This window comes from Lutzomyia longipalpis, chromosome 2 (assembly GCF_024334085.1).
Source record: "Lutzomyia longipalpis isolate SR_M1_2022 chromosome 2, ASM2433408v1".
NCBI lineage: Eukaryota > Metazoa > Arthropoda > Insecta > Diptera > Psychodidae > Lutzomyia > Lutzomyia longipalpis.
Window position 1 is genome coordinate 33,708,873 of NC_074708.1, and position 21,435 is coordinate 33,730,307.

A 21,435-nucleotide genomic window follows, 5' to 3' on the forward strand; every position below is an offset into this window, starting at 1 on the left:
ACCTCCTGCATCAGACACTTTTTCACCTCCAATTTTTCTCTTTTGTATAAGAACCTCAGCCATCAACTTTTCCTCCATCCGCATTTTATACCCATTTCAGGTGTTCGTTCAGGTTCACTACCAAGTGTTTTTGACCTAGGATCACCTTCTTATGGTCATTCACATACATTCTTTTCCAGAATATTCTTTGCATTCAGTTGGATGCATGCAGTGCCGCGTTGCTACGGGGTAGCAATACCAATCAACTGTGGAAATTTCCCAAAAATAAACGACCGAGACAAAAGAACTCGATATGACTTTGATTCACTAAATTTATATAAAAAAAACTTTTAAGAAAATTTTTGAAATATTTTTTATTTAAAAAAGAATTTTTAAAAGTTCTTACAAGAAAAATCTTCAACATTATTTTTACTATTTTTAGAACAGAAGATGTGATGAATATTATCACATGTTCGTTCTAGTTGTATCATTTGTATAGGGGGATTAAATGACTTCTATAGTCGAGTAAAAAAGGATTCAGTCAAATTTTCATAGATGAAAATAACAGAAAAAGCATAATTTTTTATACTGAAAGCATTAAGGAGTTGAAATCTTATTCATTCCTTTTTAATAATTCAAATTTATTATTAAAATCATTAGTTTGATCAGTAGTTTATATTGTTAAAATGTTTGTCTTAATGAAAATATTCGGATTTTATAGAAATTGTTTGGATTATTCCCCAATATTCGGTTTATTTTCTAAAAATTCAAAATGAAACGGGCAAGATGGTAGAAAACTTGCAGGATCGGCAAAAAACTGACAAGATTGGCAAAAAAAAACAGACAGGATTAGCAGAAAACTGACTGACTGACAGAATCCCAAAATTCTCTCACATTTAGAATTATTCTACAAACGTTTATTTCTTATTTTTGGTTTTTATTATCCACATTTTATTTCTTTGAAAATTTTTCATTAAAATTCAGAGTGTTTACTATTATTGGTTTTATTCGCCAATAAATTAAAATATTCGGCAAAGAAACCCCTACAGCGGAATTTTAGCTTGGTAGTTGTTTGCCTCTCAAAAAAACTGCAACTGATTACTTATGCAAATGATAAAAGTTCAGTTCGCAGCTTTAATGTAGACGATCGAGTGGATGATCATAATCATTCTTCCACCTCATTCACCTCCAAGTTCACAGATCCCACCAGGCAGTCACTCTTAGTGTGATATTTCTCTTATACCGGCGCATGGTAACCGCACAATTTTTTCTTTAAAGCACCCAAGGCGGGCGCTAAAAAAAGTATGCGGTTTTGCAGAAAAAAAGGAGTCACACGGACACCACACCGAATGGTATAAGACAAAGAAGTCAATACACTTGATGGTATAGTTAAGCAATTTAATTAACTCCGGCTAGAGGTATTTTATCAGTTCATTTACCCCATATGGTTGCATTTATGTACAAAATGAAGGATTTACCATCATTTTTCCATTCAACAATCACTTTAGCATCCCTCGCGCTTTGTTGCATATTCTTCGTTCGCAAGTTCTTTGCACATTTAAATCAATTACTGTGGAACTTTTTTGTCGTTTCTTTTAAGTTGTGATTCTTTCTTTTTCTTTGCATCTTCTCTATTCTTTGCTTTTAGCAATAATAATCGTATAAATGCTTCTCTAATATATAAATTTATTCACGTATTTTTCGCCAAAAAAAAAAGCTCTCATGTTGAGAGAAAACATGAGTTTCAGCCAAAAATCTTCTGACTTGTGCTTTTGGATATTAAAAATTCAAGGACATCAATTGGACTTTAAGTGATGCAATCGAAAAAAAGATTGTCTTCCACCACACTCTCCACAAGCTTTCCGTGCGAGTGTTCTACATTGTATTTGACACTGAACTAATTGCCGAAATTTGTGCTATTTCTCTTTCAAGCTCAATTTCACTCATACGCATCAATTTCGGGCAATTTAACATATCCCACACGGGAAGATCTATGCGCGCAGAAAAGGTTTCTTCTCCAGACGACGGACACACGCGCGCGATGCTTTTGTGAACCTATTGGTACATTTTCTATTTCATTTGACACATATTTAACTTGGCAATGACCTAAAAATGTAGACCGGAGAATAAATATCAAAAGCAATTCCATGCGGTTGAATACTTTCGATTACACGGACAATCAAATATTAAGCGCGCATTTTGTTGTTTTATTTTGCAAGAAAATAAATCTGGAAAATTGATTACCATTGACCATTAAATTGTGATGAAATTGAAAATTCAATTTGATACACATTAAACCAACCCCATTTTCTCCACAATATCAAATTTGTCCCCGAATACCGCGTATACATTTGCTTATTCCCCGCATGCACGGTATTATTATATATAGCGTGCTATATATATACAAACATCATGTGTTATATATGTATATTATGAGGAATTCCTCTATCAGACACTTTTCTCCACAAAATCCAAGAATTAAATATTCAAATGAGATTGAAACGCAATTCACGTCATCGTCGCAAAACTCTTCTTTTCATTTTTATTTACAAGAAAGTCCCACCACTGAGGATCATCGCGTGGTTTTATTTATTTTTTTCACAATGAAAGTGAAAAAAAAATAAAGAATCATCATCAAGTGCTTGTGCAAAGAGTGAGTCATTTTTCCAAGCAGAGAAGCGCACCAATATAAATTGAAAATTTATTGCACATTTTTTGCAGCCACAATAAATTTGTAGGCAGGTGACGACGAATCTTCGTTGTATAGATAAAACATTGTTACCATCATAAAAAGCCCCTCGCAATGGGTAATAAAGTTTGCAAATTACGCGATGATTTTTCACAGCACCTGTGCAGCATTGCACCGGGTATTCACCTAATACTCCAGTGAACTTTCACTGTATCCTGTTGAACTAGAAAATTGCTGGATCTTACGTCTCACAATAATTTTGCTTTAAGCTATGTCGACCTTAACACTTAACATGTGTCTATACGTACAACACTTGAGGTGAATTTTGTGCGACAATCACACTTTGCGGAATTCCCCTACATGCAGTGTGAATGGAATCTCACAAAAACCTCCTTATCATTTTTATATCACAAATGAAATCATTCTTTACAAGTCATTCAACCATTCACACGACAAATGCATTTCATGTGGAGGATTATAAAAGCAATTTCAAGTTGAATGAGTAATATTTGTATAGAAAATTAAGAATATCCGGCTTTCATTGATGAACTTTCATTTGAAGGAATTTTTATAAACGTATTTTTAAGCTTTTTTCGCTATGTAGGATCGGTAGGATCGTTCTATTAATCGTTTGCTTTAAATGTAACGATTATGGGGTCAATTCCGACAAAAATCTTTTCATTTCTTTCAATTTAAAATTTCTAGTAAGATACTGACAGTTGATGTTTTTCAATCATTCTATTGCGTTCCATAAAATAAAAAAAGAAATTGGTTCTTCCAGAAAATACCCAAATTTTTTTTTAAAGAACCATGTAAAGTAATTTTCCTTAAATGATCAAAGAAAAAAATCAAACTGTAAAAATCTTATAAAATTTTTAACAGAAACGACTCCTGTATTGAAAGATTCGACAATCTTAAAAAACTTTCCTCTCTTAGAAATGTCAGAAAAAAAACTTTGGCGCTTAAATATAATTTAGGAAGCTTTCTTAAGCTTAAAAATGATGATTTCTCTTACCTTTTACCGTCTAATGACTTCAGTATTAACAATTTAAGAAAATTTTACGTGTTTTGGGTAAAAAAAATTAGTCATTTTCAGATTTTTCATCGCCTTTTTTGCAAAATATGCACAAAATCCCTTTAAAGTCTCAAAATGAATAAACTCCTTTGGATGGAAAGACTTTTTCCCAACGCAATTCTCATTCAATTCTTTTCCAACAAGTTTATTTTTGCAGGAAGGCTACATATAATTTGATATGAAACACCCTTTTCAAAAGAAAAAAATCTCCAAATGGCTCGTTGGCATTAAACCTTGAAAATACTAGTCCACACACACGAAAAGCTATTGCCCTTTTATTTACTTTCAAAACGGCCATTGAACTATGAGCAGCATAACTTGTTTCATTAAAATTGAGCAGAAAATATATGCTGATCTCAATGTTTCTTTTTATTATTATTTAAAATTGTAAGTAGTTACATATATGTAGATTTTATGAAGGGTTAGAAAAATGGAAACTTCGAAAGAATAGGGTCGAAGTGTGTTGCTGAGGAGTAATTTCCAGTAAGGGATTCTCCTCGAAATCTTTGGTGAATGAAAATTAAACAAAAAAAAACTCTGTATTGCTCAATCAAAAAGCCCCATTGCGATAAAAATGATATCATCGTGATATATACATATATAGAGATGCGATAAAACAGTTTAATTCGCCATGCGAGCGCTACGAAAGCACACAAAAAAAACAACCAGCTGTGTATTTAATTGACATTGGCCTGAATGAGGCGTCAAAATAAATCCAAGAAATGGTTCATGCGATGGTGAAAAATTTGCATTAATTTTGGCATGATTGAATTTCTTGGCAGGCGTAAAAGAGAGCTCTCGGTGAGACCCGGAGATGGCCAATGTCAGCAACTTCCACTTCAGCACAATATAAAACCGCTATATTTTCACCCACCATCGCGAGTGATTGGCGTATGTTTTTTTGCACCATCATACACCATCTGATTGAATGGGAAAATTAAATTTTTAACAATAAAAATTTCGTGAGCAATAGGTTGTGACCGAAATGGCATTTTTTTTTCTCACACCATAAATATACCCCCCACATTCCAATTTCATTTTCCTTGACCATAATATTTGACATTTGCACAACTTCTCGCAGATTTCTTTCGCAGTATAAAAAAATGTTTATCTCTGCAATTTTATTTTTAATTTCTTTTTCAGCACCATTTTCTGCCCTACCACGATCATTGCAGTTTTTTTTTTCAATTAGTAATCAAACATTAAGTTTTTTTCCACATCTCCCTCAGAGAAAATTGAGAAAACCCCAATATTAAAGTTGGAGATTTTCTACACTAGATAAATGAGCAAGAAATAAAGAAAATAAAAATGAAACCTAAAACACACAAAAACCCCAAATCTTTTACATAATTTTTCCAACCACTCTAAGTGTATTATATGCCTCACAAAATGCGCCTCGCGTATCTCTCTTGGGCATAAATCGAACTAACCAATTCAGATCATGGTCAAAAGATTTTTTGGGGTTTCGCAATGGTGTCGCCTGTCCACGGTTTTGCCTCTTTTGCGCCGGTGGACAAAAGAAGCGGCCACCGAAAAATTGAGCGAGAGACGGAGGAGAGGACGGTGGACAACAAAAAATATGTATAAAATGCTAAATTTTTTGGGTCACATCATATACATACTTTAAAACACTTGGGCCACCACTCAAAGTAATATACCTGATGGTGCGTTTATAAAGAGAACTAACGACACCAACGTGAGGCGGTGCGATAGTGATAATCTCCTGATAATCCTCTCTCGTTCGAAAGTTGATAGAATTGGTACCAATTTGGGATCAAATTAAATGAGAAAATTTAGGGCAAAGTTGGTGAATTTTTTGAAATTTAATGTACTTTACAAAAATTCTAATGTTGCAGGAGAAATATTCTAATTCTAACAATATGTTCAAAGCAAGAGAGCTTTTAGAGCTCTTACGAGTGGAAGAACCTTTAAGAAATCTAAAATTTAGTTGATTTTCAAAATTATTAAAATAAATAGTCGACTTTCGCATGTTAATTTCAGTTATTTATGAATGGATTAGGATTGAAACGTCCTTTCTTTGTAAAGAGCTATAATTCTTTTCTTTATGACAATGAAACTCATAAAGAATTTTCACGAAGAAAAAAACATAAAAAAAAGTTTTAAAGAAAATGATAGATAATTTACATCAAGATTGTGGGTTTGAATGAAGGAAAGTAGCAATTTGTGAACATATAGGCTAAAGAAATGATATGAGGAGGATATGAGCAATCCTCAACAATTTCTTTATTCAGTTTCTATTTTAATCTGAAGGTATTCTAATAGATGAAAGAAAGGTACATTTTATTGAAATGAAAATAATAAATTAATTGAATCTAATTTACTGTTTTAATTTAATTTAAATTTAGTTTTCATTTAACGTGAAAATCTAAAGCACATCACACCTAAGTTTCAAGCGCTTTAAGCTTTCTAACCCCTAAATGCTAGCTAATCTTATTACCCAATGTTCTACAGCAAGTTCTTGAAGCCTATAGTGGACTCCCGCAGTGATTTTCAGGGATTTGATGATTTGATCGATTAATTGTACATAAAGTACTTTTTAAAATAATCAATATAATTGAACATTCTACACTTCATTAAATATAATATTATACAAAATTTCATCATAAACTTTTGCTTTTTCACGCATAAAGTGCATATAGGATTGTTGCATATGATGCTGAAGCTTTGCAGATCTGAAAAATCGAAATCTTCTTGAGAGAAAATTACATGAAAATTAAGAACTTTTAAACAGACCTGAACAAATGTGTAGATAGAAACAATTCCAAAGCCAAAAGTTTCAAGTTTAATGGGTCGTTGAAAGATCATTATTAAAAACAAAAGAGTTTTCTGATCCCCCAACGTCCAATCGTACCAATTAGTCGTGTACAGAGCTCTTGGTAAGTTCTGAGATCTATCCTGGAGGGTTTGTCCAAAATAGCAAAGAATAAACACCTCAGAAATGGTCATTAGGGTTCCAAGTAGTGGTATTAATAAAGGAACCTCATCAGATTGAATCATAATTAGAACAAGGCAAAAATAAACAATAATTGTGAAGAATTTATGAAAATAAATTTGCCAGCAAAATTTTGAGAGTTTCTCTGCAATTTTAATTATTTTCAAATGGGATTCATTGATGGTTTTTAGGGTAATGGTATTTTTTGGAGAATTTTGGGGATTATTTGTAAGGGAAATTAAATGAATGGCTGCTTTTAATTCAGCATCGCAGAATATAAACATTATTATTAGAATAACATCAGACCCAAAGACCATTCCAATGAGGCTGAAATATGTTATGTACTGAATAGGTAAATTGCAAGGATAGAATAAGATGCTGTCTGAGGGTATTCCAGGAATAATGTAGTACATTGGAACGTGATTCTTCGAAAAGTATATAATAGCCGAAGTTATAATAACGCCTGAAGCAAAAATTCCAATCGAGAATGTTCTGAAAAACAATTTTTTTTTAAACTTTTTTTTTGTAATTTAAAAAGGAAAGAAATGTCTCAGATTTACCTTGTAATTTGATAAGCTAATTTTGTATTTGTTGCAAAATACATCGTATAGACATCTTCATCGGGACTTTCCTCAATGGCACTATCAAAATGCTCAAAGAATTGACTTATTCCACTTTTATTTGAAATGAAGATTGTTATGTAAATCATTATCCATTCAAAGTAACCAATTATGTAAATTAATGTGATAATCATGTCCATTATATCAAATTCTTCATTTAACAACTCAAATAAATGAAAAAAAGAACAATACATCGCGAAAAGTTTGAGGGCGGGAAAAATCAGGAGCTTAAAGTTGTTTAAGGGTTTCCATTTGAAATTCGGTAGAAATCCCAAAGGATATATGCTTAAGAAAAAACCCAGAAATTGTTTAATTTTACTGTAATTTGTAGTCATTTTTTTTCTAAAACTGTTTAATACAAAAATGAAAATGTTACTGAATAGCTCTAGACGATGAGCTTTTTATATGGAATATGTTATTTTTCAAATAGCATTTATCTGTTTAAATATTCAACTCAATTGTCGAATATTTTATGAATGATTGAATAATTTATTATTGATCTAAAGGAGACTAAAGAAGAATTTCTCGTAGAGACCTTAATGTAGGTATATTTATTGCAAGTAACATTGAAACTTATTTTAAAAGAAGTTAAAACAACATTTTCAGGACATATAGAAGTTTTTCCATTCAGCTAAATGCCTCTTGTACGTCTAATAAATATTAATTGACAAATTTAATAAAAGCTTAAAAAAAATCTTAATTCTTTACCTACCTTTAAAAATTAATTTACTTGGGACACTTAGGATTATTCTCGTATAAAAAATATTAAGAGATTATTGAGAGATTAAATTATAACTTGAAATCAATAGCAGATTTCATGAGGAACCCTGTGATGAATCACCAAACATAACAAAAACAACATTCTGCGATGCTTCTGAGGAGACACCGAGCACCTTAAAACGCATTCAAAACTTCTTAAAAATTCATCAAATACGGAACAAATTGTTCAAATAATATTCGCAGAGTTATTTGAAATAAAAAAAAAATCAATCTTCCGTCAGCAGCATTCGTGGCCATGATTTTTTTTCTTCAGATAATTTCCGCATTTATAAACTCAAAAGTTAAATAAGGAAGCGCATTTGAAGAAATACTAATAAATCTCCAAGTCAATTTGAGAATGGAGTTTGGGAATTTGCATTCACACACGATCTATAAAAAATTCTCTCGCTGATATTGCAGAGGCAAGTTCAATAAAATGTTAATTTTTTTTTATGTATGAAATGCCCAGAAAATAATCAAAAATCATGCAAAAACTCTCAGATTAGCTAAAAATGAGAGGACAGTAAACTTTGTCGGAGAGATTTAAAGAAAAAAATTGTTTTATCAGAAGAGATAATTATATTGCTTTTGCCGGAGCAATTGCACCGGAAAGCTCCCCGAAAACGCATGGAAAGCAAAAAGAGATAAAGAGGGTAATAAAAAGGCACGACATTGAAGATAAAGTTATATATTGTTGCATAAGAATAAGAAAATATTGATAGGGAGACTTTTTATTGCTCCCCGATAAAATTATATTTGATTTTTTTTTTTGAAAGTTAATTTAAGTTATTATTGAACCTAAACCCGAATTAATTTTTATGTTTAGTATTTTCGCTCAAAATATTTTTAAAAAAACATCAGAAAATATTTCTAAATCCCGGAGTGTTTGAGAAACTGATAAAAAATATATTATTTTTGAATTTGGCGCGCACTCGAAGCGGGATAATCATGGTGGTGAATTCGAGTGGTGGAAACAAGTGATATGGGGAAAAGGACAAATTTTTGCCTCCAAATCTTCTTTTTTTTTTCATTTTATGTTTTGCAGAGCCGGACGTAATTTCGACATCCATACAGCCCCCTCCAAATCTGTCCTTTTCCCCACATTCCTTGTTTTTACAACTCAAATTCACCACCATGATCATCCCGCTTCGAGTGAGCGCCAAATTCAAAAATAATATATCTTTTTTTCTTGAACACCGAGAGCTCATCCAATGCTGTTAAAACTTTGCTAAAGGAAACAGAAATTCAAGCATTCTAAACGAGAATAAAAAATAGAATGAAATATTATTTCATTTTTTCAAAAGAATCTTTGTAATTTTACATTTTATTTAATTAAAAATTATTTTCTTTAATTTCTGCTAATAAGAATCTTTCAATTTTTGAGATCATACAGATCATTTCCTCCGTATAGTATTTGTAATCCTCTGAAGCTCAACTCGACAAGCAAGAAGCATCAATGATATATTTTTGATATACCAGGAGACATTGTAGTAGAAGTGAATCTTCCAATTTTTATCAAGGAAGGATTTGTAGAAGACACTCATTTGGTCTGCTGACAAATTCTCTTCCGGATGAGTCTTATTTGCAGCCACAAAGGCATCCCTCTCCTTGCAATAAATTCAAATTCATAAATTTAATAAAATAACTTTCTCATTTACCTTGGTGCTGTACCTCAAAGAATCTCTTATTGTGATTTGTCCAGAACTTCTGATTGTACTCATCTACTTCCACCTGCCGCAATCTCAGCTTCTGCTGAAGCGGTGTTTCATTCTTCGGCACATGCCGCATAATTGGCCGCAAATTAGACCTGTGAATGTAAAATAATTAATTTCAATTGAGCTACAGGGAAAGATTTCCCAGGAGTCTCACGTTTTGTCCGGAGGACCAATCCAGTCTTCCTGAATGAGGTTAGGATTCGGTGGATCACTGCAAGATGCCGTTTCCGCTGTTTTTGCACTTGTAGAACCACTTGCAAATCTAATTAAAGATTTAGAGTTTCCCCCAATGCTTTTGGGGCCATTTGAGAGAATATTCACCGTGTGGAAAAGGATTTTTCGCTGAATTTCTCTCATTTTTCCAAAACACTTTTTTTATCCAACTTATCCAACAACACTGAATGCCCTTACAACGCCTCTAGCGGAAATTTTTGACAACAGAATTGGCATAATTTTTGGAGGGATTTTTTTTGCGTATTTCTTGTTGTTTATCACTGAGTCCACTGAGTTATTCCCCAAATATTTTGCATGTTTTCCGTGAAAATTCATTGAAGAAGAGCGTGAAAGGTACAGATATAAGATTGAAAATTCATTAGAAAGTTTTTATTTCCAAAAAGTCAGTTATTTTGTAAAATCTTTTACTTTTCTTTTGAATTTTCCAATAAATCAATTTACGAAGATTTCTCAGAAGAATGTGGTTTAAATAATTCCCTGTGTTTCCTGGTAGATTCACCCATGGATTCAGACGAGGATGATGATCTCCTGGAGGCATTGGACGTTATGGAGGAGTTTATGGGTCGCACTGAACCCATCAAGGAAGAACCGCCAGGAGAGGAGCATTTGCGCGTTCTCCGAAGCAAGTTTGGCCACACAAACTTCCGGCCTATGCAGTGGAAAATCATCAACTCACTCCTCAATGAGAAACGAGATAATTTTGCGGTGATGGCCACTGGCTATGGGAAGTCACTCTGCTACCAATTCCCATCCGTTTTTACCGGGAAGTTGACTGTGGTAGTGTCACCCCTGATTTCCCTGATGGAAGACCAAATATCCGCCCTGGAGGTGATGAATATCGAGGCAATCTTCATGGGGACAGCACAGAAAGATCGACAGGCGCTTGAGAAGGTTGAAGCTGGACACTTCAGGATTGTGTACATGTCACCCGAATACATCACTGGGAATAGGGATGTCTTGAAACGACTGGCACCCCAACTTACGCTAATTGCAATTGACGAAGCTCACTGTGTAAGTCAATGGGGTCATGACTTCCGTCCCGCATTCCGGCAACTTTCCTTCATTCGTCAAGCCGTTCCCAATGTTCCAATTCTTGCTCTCACTGCCACAGCCACTCAACGTGTCCAGGAGGACATTGTGAAGACACTGGGCTTGAGGAATCCTCAGTGTAGCATTAGTGGCTTCGATCGACCCAATTTGAAGTTGGAAATCTACCCAAGGAATGGGATTAATGCGTGGCAAGATCTCCGGCAGCACCTGGAAAACTTCCGAGGGGGCAGTGCCATCATCTATTGCCTCACGCGAAAACTCACGGAGTCTGTGGCGCTGGAACTGCAGCAGCAAAACATTGCGTGTGAGCCCTACCACGCAGGGCTGTCCATCAAACGACGAACGGAAGTACACCAGGAATTTGTCAAGGATCGTGTGAAGATCATCGTAGCAACAATTGCCTTTGGGATGGGTATCGATAAGCCAGACGTTCGGCTTGTCATCCACTATGGATGCTCACAAAACGTGGAATCCTACTACCAGGAAATTGGGCGAGCAGGACGCGATGGGAATCCAGCAAGATGCATTCTCCTCCACAATGGGAAAGATTTTGGTACTCACATGATTCTCTGGGAGCACGCCAGTCACAAGCAGCGTCTCATTGAACTCCAGTGTGCCATGAAGGATTACGTTGAGCTACGATCCTGTCGACGTGCCTTCATCCTCAAATACTTCAATGATCCCCAGGTGAGAAATACTTGATTTCCTCTTAATTAGCGAGATTTTGATGATTATTTTTGTTCCTTTCAGGTAAGTACCCTGGGATGCCGGAAGGATTGTTGTGACAACTGCAACAGTAAGCTGGAGGGAAGTCTGGTTGAGGAAAAATACGTTGAACTTGAAGACGAGGGGAGATTTGATTTCACTGAGGACGTTGCAAAATTCATGGACGCCCTCAAAGCTCTGCGGCGGTATGCCTCAGTAACAAAGACAATACTCTTCCTGCGTGGCTCTAAATCACAGAAACTCCCCGCAATGTGCTGCATTCACACCCTCTATGGAGCTGGAAAAGATAAAAGTGAGCAGTGGTGGAGAATGATTGCAGATCTCCTCACGCGGGAAGGGTACCTGAAGAAGGTGGCAGTTGCATATGCAGCCCCAGGTGTTACTGCAACAAACATCACGAAGAAAGGTGAGACGTGGATGGCGAAACGGGAGAAAATCCTCCTGCATCCCCTTCAGGGAATGATGCAGTTTTTTACGAAGAAAGATACGAGGAAAGTAGAAATCTCCACGGTAAAGCCTCTCTTTGACTTTGGCGCATCATCAAGTACTTCCGCTCAGAGTTCAGTGCCCAAAGAACATCCTCCAACTGCGAAAATGAACCCAAATTTAGCAGCTGCACTTCCGGCAAAGAAGGCTGATGAAGAACTCATGAAGGGACTCCTTTTGGAACGTTCCAAAATTGCCAGTGAAGTGGATTGTATGCCGTACTTGGTGGCATCAACAACTGCCCTTGAGCAAATGTGTAAATTGAAGCCCAAAACTTTGGAGGAGCTTCGACTTGGCAAGGTGGATGGCTTCTCTGAGGCAAAGATTGAGAAATTCGGACCAGTTTTCGTTAAATACTTCCGGAAAGCTCTTGAAGGGATGGATTCAGCTCCGGCAAGCCATCAAATTGAAGAAATCCTATCTAAGCATCCCATAACTGGTCCACTGAGAGGTTCCCCGCTAACGTCGTATGAAATGTTTGCTGCCGGAAGTTCCCTTGCGGAGATAGCAATGAAGAGAGATCTAACAGAATCCACAATTGTGGGTCATCTAAAGAGTGCCATTGAAGTGGGAAAGATCATCCGAAGGAGGGATCTTGAACGATTGGGCGTTGATCGGGAGAGCTTCGAGGAGATTCGGAAAAATCTCCCTGCTGATCTTGCTTCTGCTAAACTCACTCCCATCAAGGAAGCATGTGATCCGGGCATTTCCTTCGATAGCATTCGCTTCGTGGTGGCATACTTCCGCATACGGCAGCATCTCGAGAGGATCGGGCAGGCCTACGAGGATCCTGATGCAGTGGAGGAGCCACCGGAGCCACAGCCCCAAGTCCCGCAGACGTCACAGAAGAAGCCTGAAAATGAGGAAGAAGACATGGATTGGGGGGAATTTGATACCATTGAGCAGGATGTTCTTCAAGCTGCTGAGCTGCTTGATGCGGAATCCCAGGCAAGTGGTTCTCAGACTCACGTGCGTCCGCAGGAGAAGAAGAAATTCGCTCAAGTTGCCTACATGAGCGACGACAGTGATGACGAAGCGCAGGGAGCTAAAGGAGGCGATAAAAAGGAGAATAGGGCTCCAAGTCAGGCGGTAACACCATCCCCGGTCAAACGACGTCGCCAAAATCTCATCCTCTGATGTTTTTTATAAAAAGATCCCGGAAATCACAAAAAAGACTCATTTTTTCCGAGAAAAATATAATATGTATAAAATTTTCTGTTGAAACATTTTGTTTTTTACTAACGTATGTGATTTGCATGATGATTTTCCGATTTTTTCATCAGAGAAATTTTTTTCTTTAGCCATTAGAGGGAAACTTTTATTTTTCTCATTTTTCTTCTAGACCTTTTAGGGGTCCTCTGAGGCTACATTCCTCATGAAAATTCCCGGAAAAACAATCACATACGGAATTACATGGCAAAGAAAGGCAGTAGTGGAAAGTTTTTTCTTTGTTCTATTCTGAATTACATTCCTTGATCACCTGATCAGCAACAATTTGCCGCTGAATATCACTCACACCGCCATAGATCTCTGTGATCCTGGCATCCCTGTACAGTCGTTCAGCCGGAAGATCCATCACATACCCCATTCCACCGAGAATTTGTACGCAATTGTGGGAATTGAATGTTGCGCATTCGCTGGCTGCTAATTTGGCCATTGAGCTGAATTTTGTGGTCTTTGCACCTGGTTGGGAGTGAATGAAGGCAGCTCGGCGTGTTAGGAGTTGAGCAGCCTCCAGACGAAGGCCCATCTCGGCTATTCTCGTCTGTGCATAAAATAGGAGGAATGTTTTTTAGCTATCTTGAGGAGCTTATTGTGATAAAGATAATAAACTGGGAATTTGAGAATCAATTAATGCAATCAACTGATAAGCTCGTGTGTGCGCTCACCTTAACCGTTGGCATCGTGATAATTGACTGCCCAAATGCTATTCTGGATGTTGCGTAGGAAATTGAGAGATCCAAGCATGCTCGAGCGATGCCAAGAGCCTGGGAAGCAATACCAATCCGGGCTAAATCTAACTGTTCCATGGCAATTCGGAATCCATCCCCAATTTCTCCGAGAATATTCTCCTGCGGTATTTCCACATTGTCCAGGGTTAGAGTGCACGTGGATGTTCCTCGGATTCCCATCTTCTCCTCATTCCTTCCCAGGGTTACACCGGGAGTGTCCAGAGGTACGATAAAAGCTGCCAATCCGGCATGCTTGAGATTTCTGTCGACGGAAGCAAAGACAACGGCTGCCTTTGCTTCACGTGCTGACGTTACCCATGCTTTGTTCCCCTTGAGGATCCACTTTGAGCCCTCCTGACGAGCTGTTGTACTCATGGCAGCTACATCAGATCCCGCATCTAGAGAAAAAATCATTTTTCCGGGAAAATTCACAAAATAAATTAAAATTCTCTCTCACTGAATTCGCTAAGAGCAAAGGCACCAAGTGATGAATCCATGACCATTGGAGCTAGGAAGCGTTTCTTCTGCTCCTCCGTGCCCAATCTGTCCAAGAGATTGGCATACAGGCAATTGTGGATGGACACAACAGCTCCCGTAGCGGAGCATCCTCTTGCAATTTCCTCCACAGCCAGAGACAGAGACAAAATATCCAGACCAGCTCCACCCAAATGCCGATCAACAGTCATATAGAGCAGCCCCTGTGTGCCCAGCTTCTCAATCAATTCCTGCGGGAAGCTGGACCACGGGGCAAAGGGTGAGAATTGCGCGGGAAAAAAATACCGCCAAAAACTCACCGCATATCCCGATCAATTTTCGCCGCAACCGGCATGAGTTCCTTCTCTGCAAACTCCCGGCATGCTTTCTGGATTAACTGATGGTCCCCAGACAGCGGTGTCACCGTGAAATTGCGATAATTTATGCAAATACCGTCGCGACTGAAACATCTCCCTTGAATAAATAATAAACATTCGCCTTATCACAGAGTTTGCACTTTCACTGCAAATATCTCACAGAAAATCCCCCCTGAGGCGCGGAATACTCACACAATCTGACTCCCCGGACTAATCCAAGCATAACTACGTGACCACCCGCGAGAAACAACGGAGATTGAATGGGAAAAGAAGGGTGGAAAAAAGAGGATGAGGATGCAGAAACTGCAGGTAAAAAAGTCGCTACAGGTGTCAAAATGAGCTTCCGTGCGATCACCACGGAGGTCGCTGATGGTCAAATTCAAGAAGAAAAAACGAATTTTTGCATGCTCGAATGAAAATTTTATTGATAAAAGCACATTTTTCTTATCATTTTTGCATTTAATTTACTTTGAAGATGCCTCCTGTTGCTCAAACTTGGGATACTTTGCCTCAATCTCGGTCCAGGTGGATTTCCCAACGGCCAGGCGACGTACAACATCTGCAATTTCATCCACCTGCAAGAGAAATTTATTTATTTATTTTAAAAAATCATTAAATTAAATTAATTAGAAAGTAAAGAATAAATAAAATCGAAATAATTAAGCCAGAAATTAATAAAAACTTCAGAACAGAATGAAGAAATTATAAAAGCACAGTGATGGTCATAAAAACTTAAAGATTGCTCCAAAGTGGAAGCAAAAAAATGAATTTTTAACACTTGGAGGACCCAACATATGGCACAACGCGGAGGATCAAATTGGTAATAACTACCAGCTGATAAAATATGCTCAATAATTAATTATTAATCAGTTTATTGAACAAGGATCGAAAGTTTCACTAATTCTCAATCTCCTTCAAGCATTCCTGCACATAATTACTAAATATTAAATTGAGAAAATGGTCACTGAAAAAAAATTGCGTCGAATCGATGCAAAATTGCCAATTCAAACGACTTTTTTAGCTACAATTTTACATAATTTATTATTGCGCCTAAATCATCACAAACTTTGATTCTTCAAGTAACTTTTTAGTCACTTCCGGCAATAAAATTAGTTCATATTAATAATTTTCACTCGGGGGGAAAATGGAACAAGAGTACTTTATTTGGGAAATATGGGGAAACATAACCTCAAAGCAACGGTTAAAATGTATTTGATTTTGATTGGTAATGAGTACCAATTTGATCCTCCACGTTGGATTCTGACTTTGACCTCAATTATCTTCCAAAGAAAAGACTTTTCTCGAGATTTTCTTTCTGCTATCTTAAAGTAATTAAAATTCCCTACACATAGATGCTAAATTCATCGAGATAAGTCCAATAGATAATATTCTGTGACGATTTTAAGGTTCCAATTGGTAGCAAGTACCAGTAAAGTCCTCCGGTGTTAATCAAAACTCTTCAAGAAACCTTAAAAATTACACTGATTTTCAACTCACCGGAATCCGCACTTGACCCATTAAATCCCTCTCACGCAGTGTTACACTGTGGGGCTCCTTTAGGGTATCAAAATCAATGGTAATGCCGTACGGAATGGCAATTTCATCCGTCCTAGCATAACGTCTACCAATTGATCCACTGGAGTCATCAACTTTGTGCGAAACATCCGCTCCGGTAAGTTCAGAAGCTGAAAGAAAAAGATTTTTCTAAACAATTCCCCAAAAGAACAAGTTTCAAAAAAAACCTTACAAATGCGCTTTACGAAAGGAACAAAATCTGGATTGTTGCTCAGCGGCAAAATTGAGCACTTGAGGGGCGCTACGACAGCCGGAAGGGAGAAATAGCAACGCTGCTCATCACCCTCACGCATCCGGAATGTCTGCTCAAGCAGGGAATACATAATTCGTCCAATTCCGAATGACGGTTCAATCACACTGGGAATAATCTCCTCGACATGAACGGTTTTCGTGGCAGTCTTCACACTCACCATGTCCTTGGTGAGTTTAGCCGTGCCACCAGCGTGCGTCAACTCGAAATCCCCAGTTTCATTGAGAGAATTCTCGAGTGTTTGAAGATCCGAAAGGGTTAACGCAGCCAGAGCATCAATAATGGATTTTGCATCCTTCTTGAATTCCTTCCCAATTGCTGGACGATTTGGGATAGCCTCAGTGACGTCGACACTTTTAGGTTCCGGAAGGCGTTTTTCAGCAGCAAGACGCACCTTTGTGGCATTTGTGTGCTGCGTGAGATCAAAGGCAGATCTATCGGCACAGCCAACACATTCAATCCATCCGTAGCTCGTGAGGCATTCAGCGTCCCAGCAATCGCACGCATAGTGAGCCATCTCATTGCTCATATGCTGCCGGAAGCGCAGCCGGTCAGGACGGATGCCCACCTTCAGCAGGAACTGCTGAATGCGCGCCATAAAGTAGCCAAGGGTCTCATTCGCTACGAGACCAGAAGCCACAGCATCTCCAATCGCCACAATCTGACCACTCTGACCATCCATTTGATTGCAGGCGGAGTAAAGCATCATCTTGGTGTCTTTGACATTCACAAACTTCGGATGATTCTTCTCACGTGGATCACAGAAGTGCTCAATCTCCGCCATTGTAAACTCCCGGACGCGAATTAGGCCAGATCGTGGTGAGATTTCATTGCGGAAAGCATTGCCAATTTGTGCCGCAGCAAATGGGAGACGTCCCTGATTGAATTCCAGTAGCCTCTTGAAGTTGACAAAGATTCCCTGAGCCGTCTCGGGGCGCAGGAAGCCCTTAATTAGACCCGTTGGCCCGATTTGCGTGCCAAACATGAGATTGAACTCAATGGGTTCGGTAAGATCATTTCCAGTTGTTGGGGATTTCATGTTGAACTTCTTGAGGATGTTCGCCATCTCATCCTTGGACATTCCATCGAGCTTCACACAGATATCCTGGCATTCAGCTTTCAACTCTGGCGTTGCGTTCTTCTCCGCTGCCAGCTTTTCCAGGAAGTTCTTGATGAGATGATCAAGACGGAAGCATTCGCCACTCTTCACGTCCTTCGTCATCAAATCCGCAAATCGTTCAACATGCCCGGAAGCCTGGAGAACACACTCAGGGGTGAGAATTGAGCAATCCACCTCGAGCATTTGCTCTTCCATGATGAAAAATTGTCTCCATGCGGCGAGCATGTTTGCCTTGAGGGCACAGCCCATGGGGCCAAAGTCATACTGTCCGGAAATACCGCCGTAGATGGCAAAACTCTGATCGAAGAAGAATCTCCTCTTCAGCAGATCCTCCATCTTTCCACGATCAAATGATGCCGCCTGTGGATTAAGTTCCAGCTCTTTGTCCTCTAGGACCTTTTTCCTTGCCTTCAATTCCGCCACTGCAGCCTTAACGTCCAACTCCGGAGCCCCATCGGCTTTCAGTTTTCTAACAAGATCTCCCTAAAAACATCCCGAAAATGCCAAAATTAAGCCAAATTCCACAATTCATAAATATTTCGCATAATGCCTCACCTGCTCCTTCACAGCCTGCCGCAGAGGAGCCAGGATTTTCTCAATTGCCGGATCAGCCATTTGGGCCAGGAAATTTTCGTAGAGCTTAACTTTCCTATTGGATTTCTTGGTGCCCCAATTCGAAGTATTTTTCTCACTCTTTACAGCAGAAATATGCCGTAAATGAGTTAATTGGACTGCCGAAGGTTTTATACTACTTTTCACTACACAAATTAAAAGTTTTGAGAGGAATTTCATAGAAAAATTAGCAATTTTTCTCAAATTTACGAAATTCCCGACGTGGATTGTTTTTGTGAGGTTATGTGAAAGAGAAAGGGAGACCTAAACCGCGAGAGAAGCTAAACAAAACTTTGAAAGGTTTCTAGCAACATGCAAAGTTCGCAGATATTTTTGTATTTTTCGCAGAAATTAAATTTTTGGCAAAAAAAATCGACGCAGAATCACCATTTAAGCCCAGAAAATTCAATTTTCTGTACGAAAAAATCAGAAGAACTCGAGAAAATTGCAAAAAATTAAAAGTGTGAGCGAGACAACACCAAGTTTTGGTATGTCTGTCCCAAAATGTCCAACTGTCACATCCACGTGTTTGGGACAGTCTTTCTGGTGTTATTTTTTGCCATTGAAAAATAACATCTCGTGTTTTCTTGGAAAAATATCGTCGATTTCCCTTTATTTCCGTGAAAATACTTCGTGAAAAGTTCCAAGAATGGAGGTAGAAGAGGTCAACATCAGCACGGAAGTTTCCCTGCCACGTAAACCCAAAAAGAAGAGGCAACACAGCGATTCCATGGAAGTTGATCAATCTTCCGGGATAGCTGGGGCTCCAAAAACAGGTGTTTCAGGAAGGAAGCGCACTAAATCCAGCTTGGATCAGAGGAAAATTCTCGTACCCGTGAGGAGGTGAGATTTTCTTTAAGTTTTCGTGCATAAATTAAGAGAAAAATTGATTTGTTTTTTTGTGAGGTTAAATGTTTATTGTTTTGGTTTGCAGACTTGGAGCCCTCAAGGAGAATTGGCTAAAAATCGTCAATCCCCTCACGGAAAACCTGAATCTTCAGGTGCGCTTCAACCTCAAGAGCCATCAGGTGGAGATGCGGCTGGGACCACAGACCACGGATGTGGCGAATTTGCAAAGAGGAGCAGATTTCGTTAAAGCCTTCATCTACGGATTCGACGTGGACGATGCCCTGGCTCTGCTGCGTCTCGATGATCTCTTCGTGGAGACATTCGATGTGATGGACGTTAAGATGCTGAAGGGGGATCACAAGAGCAGAGCCATTGGGCGTCTGGCAGGAAAGGGAGGACGTACAAAGTTCACGATTGAAAATACAACAAAAACCCGAATTGTTCTCGCAGACAGTCGCGTTCACATCCTGGGCAGCTATCAGAATATTCAGCTGGCCAGGCGGGCAATCTGTAACTTGATCATCGGCTCCCCGCCCAACAAAGTCTACGGAAACTTGAGATCAGTAGCCGGAAGGGTTTCTGAGAGGATATAATTTATTGGATTTTTTTGGATTAAACTATTTTGATTAAAGTTTTGTGAAAATCAAAGCTAAAAGCATGAAGAGTGTCACTCCAGCTAGGATGAGGATACACATCATCTTTCGATTCTTTCTTTGGTACATTTCAGCGCGCTGCAATTGCCTCAGGCCCTCAGACACACGAGACTGCGTTGTCTCGACGTTGTAGTCAATTCTATCGAGGATTGTTCCTTGTTCCTGCACCATTCCACCGAGATCCTTAAAGATATCATGAAGATCCACAATTGATCGAACAATCCGGGAAACTTCCTGCTCACGTTGCTCAATTATCTTTGTGTTATCCTCCTCAAAGAGCAAGAGCTGCTGCTGTGTTAGTCTCGATGAAACGGGCTGCTGAAAGTACTCATCAATCTGCTCATCACTCTCTTCCAGCACAGTCGGTTTGGGTTTGAGGAAATTATCAAATGACTCCACTGTTGTCTCACGTGGAGGCTCCAAATCGATTGTGGTGAAGTCTTGGGTCTCAAAGAAGACATTCGATCGCTCCTCTCGCGATGCCATCTGCCTCAGGTAGGTGTTTTGGCTGTTCCGGAAGCGGAATGTGATATCCTGCAGCTGCAGCAGGAGGCAAGTGACGACATTCTGCGTGAGACGCTGTTCCAATCTATTGCCATGTCCCAAACTCGAACGGATGCACTGAATATGCCTGTGGGTGGAGGCAATTAGTTTCGAGATCTCCGTGCTGGCATCCTCAATCAGCACCTCCTCCTCGCAGTGATCATCCAGTGTTGGTCTCTGCAAGTGCCTCATATGCAAGGTGGTCAACTCATCGAGTTTTGGTTTAATTCTGCAAAAAGGAACAATCAGAGATTAGTCTTCAGAAGGGATTGTTTCTCCTGCTTCCCACAACTTACTTGGACATTGTGTACTGTGCCTCCTCCAACTTATCAATCCACATTGGTGGTGCTCCGTGATCATCTCGCATCTCTAAACCCTCCTCCGTGTCCCTCAGAGATCGTCTCAGAAGATTCTCCCCTTCGGAATCCCTCTGAAATTGTATTTTTTATGAATTTTTCTTCCACAATAAAATGAATTTTTGCAAACATACGTTGTCTGAATACATGTTTTTGCTCTGCGTGGCATTATTCCTCATTATAAGGAACACCTCTGTGAGATTTCGACTAGCCATTATTGATTAAATTCCTATTTTATTTGCAATTTTCACTTTTTACTTCACAAAAATAAAATTTTGATGAATTTTAGTTTTTTTTTTGACAAGATAAAGTGAAATTGACGTGTGCGAGTGAGAGAGATATACGTTTTTCCACTTTCATGCCATATCTCGCTCTAACTGTCATCAGT

The 21,435-nt window shown here is 38.5% G+C and overlaps 7 protein-coding genes across 8 annotated transcripts in view; 3 read left to right on the forward strand and 4 right to left on the reverse strand.

Moving 5' to 3' along the window:
* LOC129790211 (serine/threonine-protein phosphatase PP2A 65 kDa regulatory subunit) overlaps positions 1 to 21,435 on the forward strand; it is a 620,353-nt gene that overhangs the window by 356,041 nt on the left and 242,877 nt on the right. The gene's annotated exons all lie outside the window — the stretch shown is intronic.
* On the reverse strand, positions 9,382 to 10,193 carry LOC129790394 (COA8 family protein CG14806, mitochondrial). Its single transcript, XM_055827877.1, has 3 exons — positions 9,945 to 10,193; positions 9,747 to 9,882; positions 9,382 to 9,682 (listed from the first exon to the last, which is right to left on the reverse strand). Exons 1-3 carry the CDS (start codon positions 10,145 to 10,147, stop codon positions 9,470 to 9,472), a joined length of 552 nt encoding a protein of 183 aa, XP_055683852.1. The 5' UTR covers positions 10,148 to 10,193; the 3' UTR covers positions 9,382 to 9,469.
* On the forward strand, positions 10,260 to 13,510 carry LOC129790145 (bifunctional 3'-5' exonuclease/ATP-dependent helicase WRN-like). The gene is made up of 3 exons (XM_055827466.1): positions 10,260 to 10,357; positions 10,518 to 11,761; positions 11,825 to 13,510. The coding sequence occupies exons 2-3, from the start codon at positions 10,526 to 10,528 to the stop codon at positions 13,421 to 13,423; spliced, it is 2,835 nt and encodes a 944-aa protein (XP_055683441.1). The 5' UTR covers positions 10,260 to 10,357; positions 10,518 to 10,525; the 3' UTR covers positions 13,424 to 13,510.
* Positions 13,591 to 15,415, reverse strand: LOC129790287 (short-chain specific acyl-CoA dehydrogenase, mitochondrial-like). 2 transcript variants are annotated; one of them, XM_055827730.1, is made up of 5 exons: positions 15,282 to 15,415; positions 15,033 to 15,186; positions 14,696 to 14,973; positions 14,176 to 14,636; positions 13,591 to 14,051 (listed from the first exon to the last, which is right to left on the reverse strand). In XM_055827730.1, exons 1-5 carry the CDS (start codon positions 15,310 to 15,312, stop codon positions 13,740 to 13,742), a joined length of 1,236 nt encoding a protein of 411 aa, XP_055683705.1. In that variant the 5' UTR covers positions 15,313 to 15,415; the 3' UTR covers positions 13,591 to 13,739. The 2 variants fall into 2 exon arrangements, with proteins under 2 accessions (XP_055683705.1, XP_055683704.1); XM_055827729.1 differs by having other exon boundaries at positions 15,033 to 15,210; positions 15,282 to 15,411.
* LOC129790193 (glycine--tRNA ligase) lies at positions 15,487 to 19,137 on the reverse strand. The gene is made up of 4 exons (XM_055827574.1): positions 18,590 to 19,137; positions 16,837 to 18,517; positions 16,587 to 16,774; positions 15,487 to 15,664 (listed from the first exon to the last, which is right to left on the reverse strand). The coding sequence occupies exons 1-4, from the start codon at positions 18,824 to 18,826 to the stop codon at positions 15,554 to 15,556; spliced, it is 2,217 nt and encodes a 738-aa protein (XP_055683549.1). The 5' UTR covers positions 18,827 to 19,137; the 3' UTR covers positions 15,487 to 15,553.
* Positions 19,173 to 20,153, forward strand: LOC129790373 (RNA-binding protein pno1). The gene is made up of 2 exons (XM_055827855.1): positions 19,173 to 19,489; positions 19,581 to 20,153. The coding sequence occupies exons 1-2, from the start codon at positions 19,296 to 19,298 to the stop codon at positions 20,086 to 20,088; spliced, it is 702 nt and encodes a 233-aa protein (XP_055683830.1). The 5' UTR covers positions 19,173 to 19,295; the 3' UTR covers positions 20,089 to 20,153.
* Positions 20,072 to 21,371, reverse strand: LOC129790323 (syntaxin-16). The gene is made up of 3 exons (XM_055827793.1): positions 21,182 to 21,371; positions 20,988 to 21,121; positions 20,072 to 20,920 (listed from the first exon to the last, which is right to left on the reverse strand). Exons 1-3 carry the CDS (start codon positions 21,260 to 21,262, stop codon positions 20,122 to 20,124), a joined length of 1,014 nt encoding a protein of 337 aa, XP_055683768.1. The 5' UTR covers positions 21,263 to 21,371; the 3' UTR covers positions 20,072 to 20,121.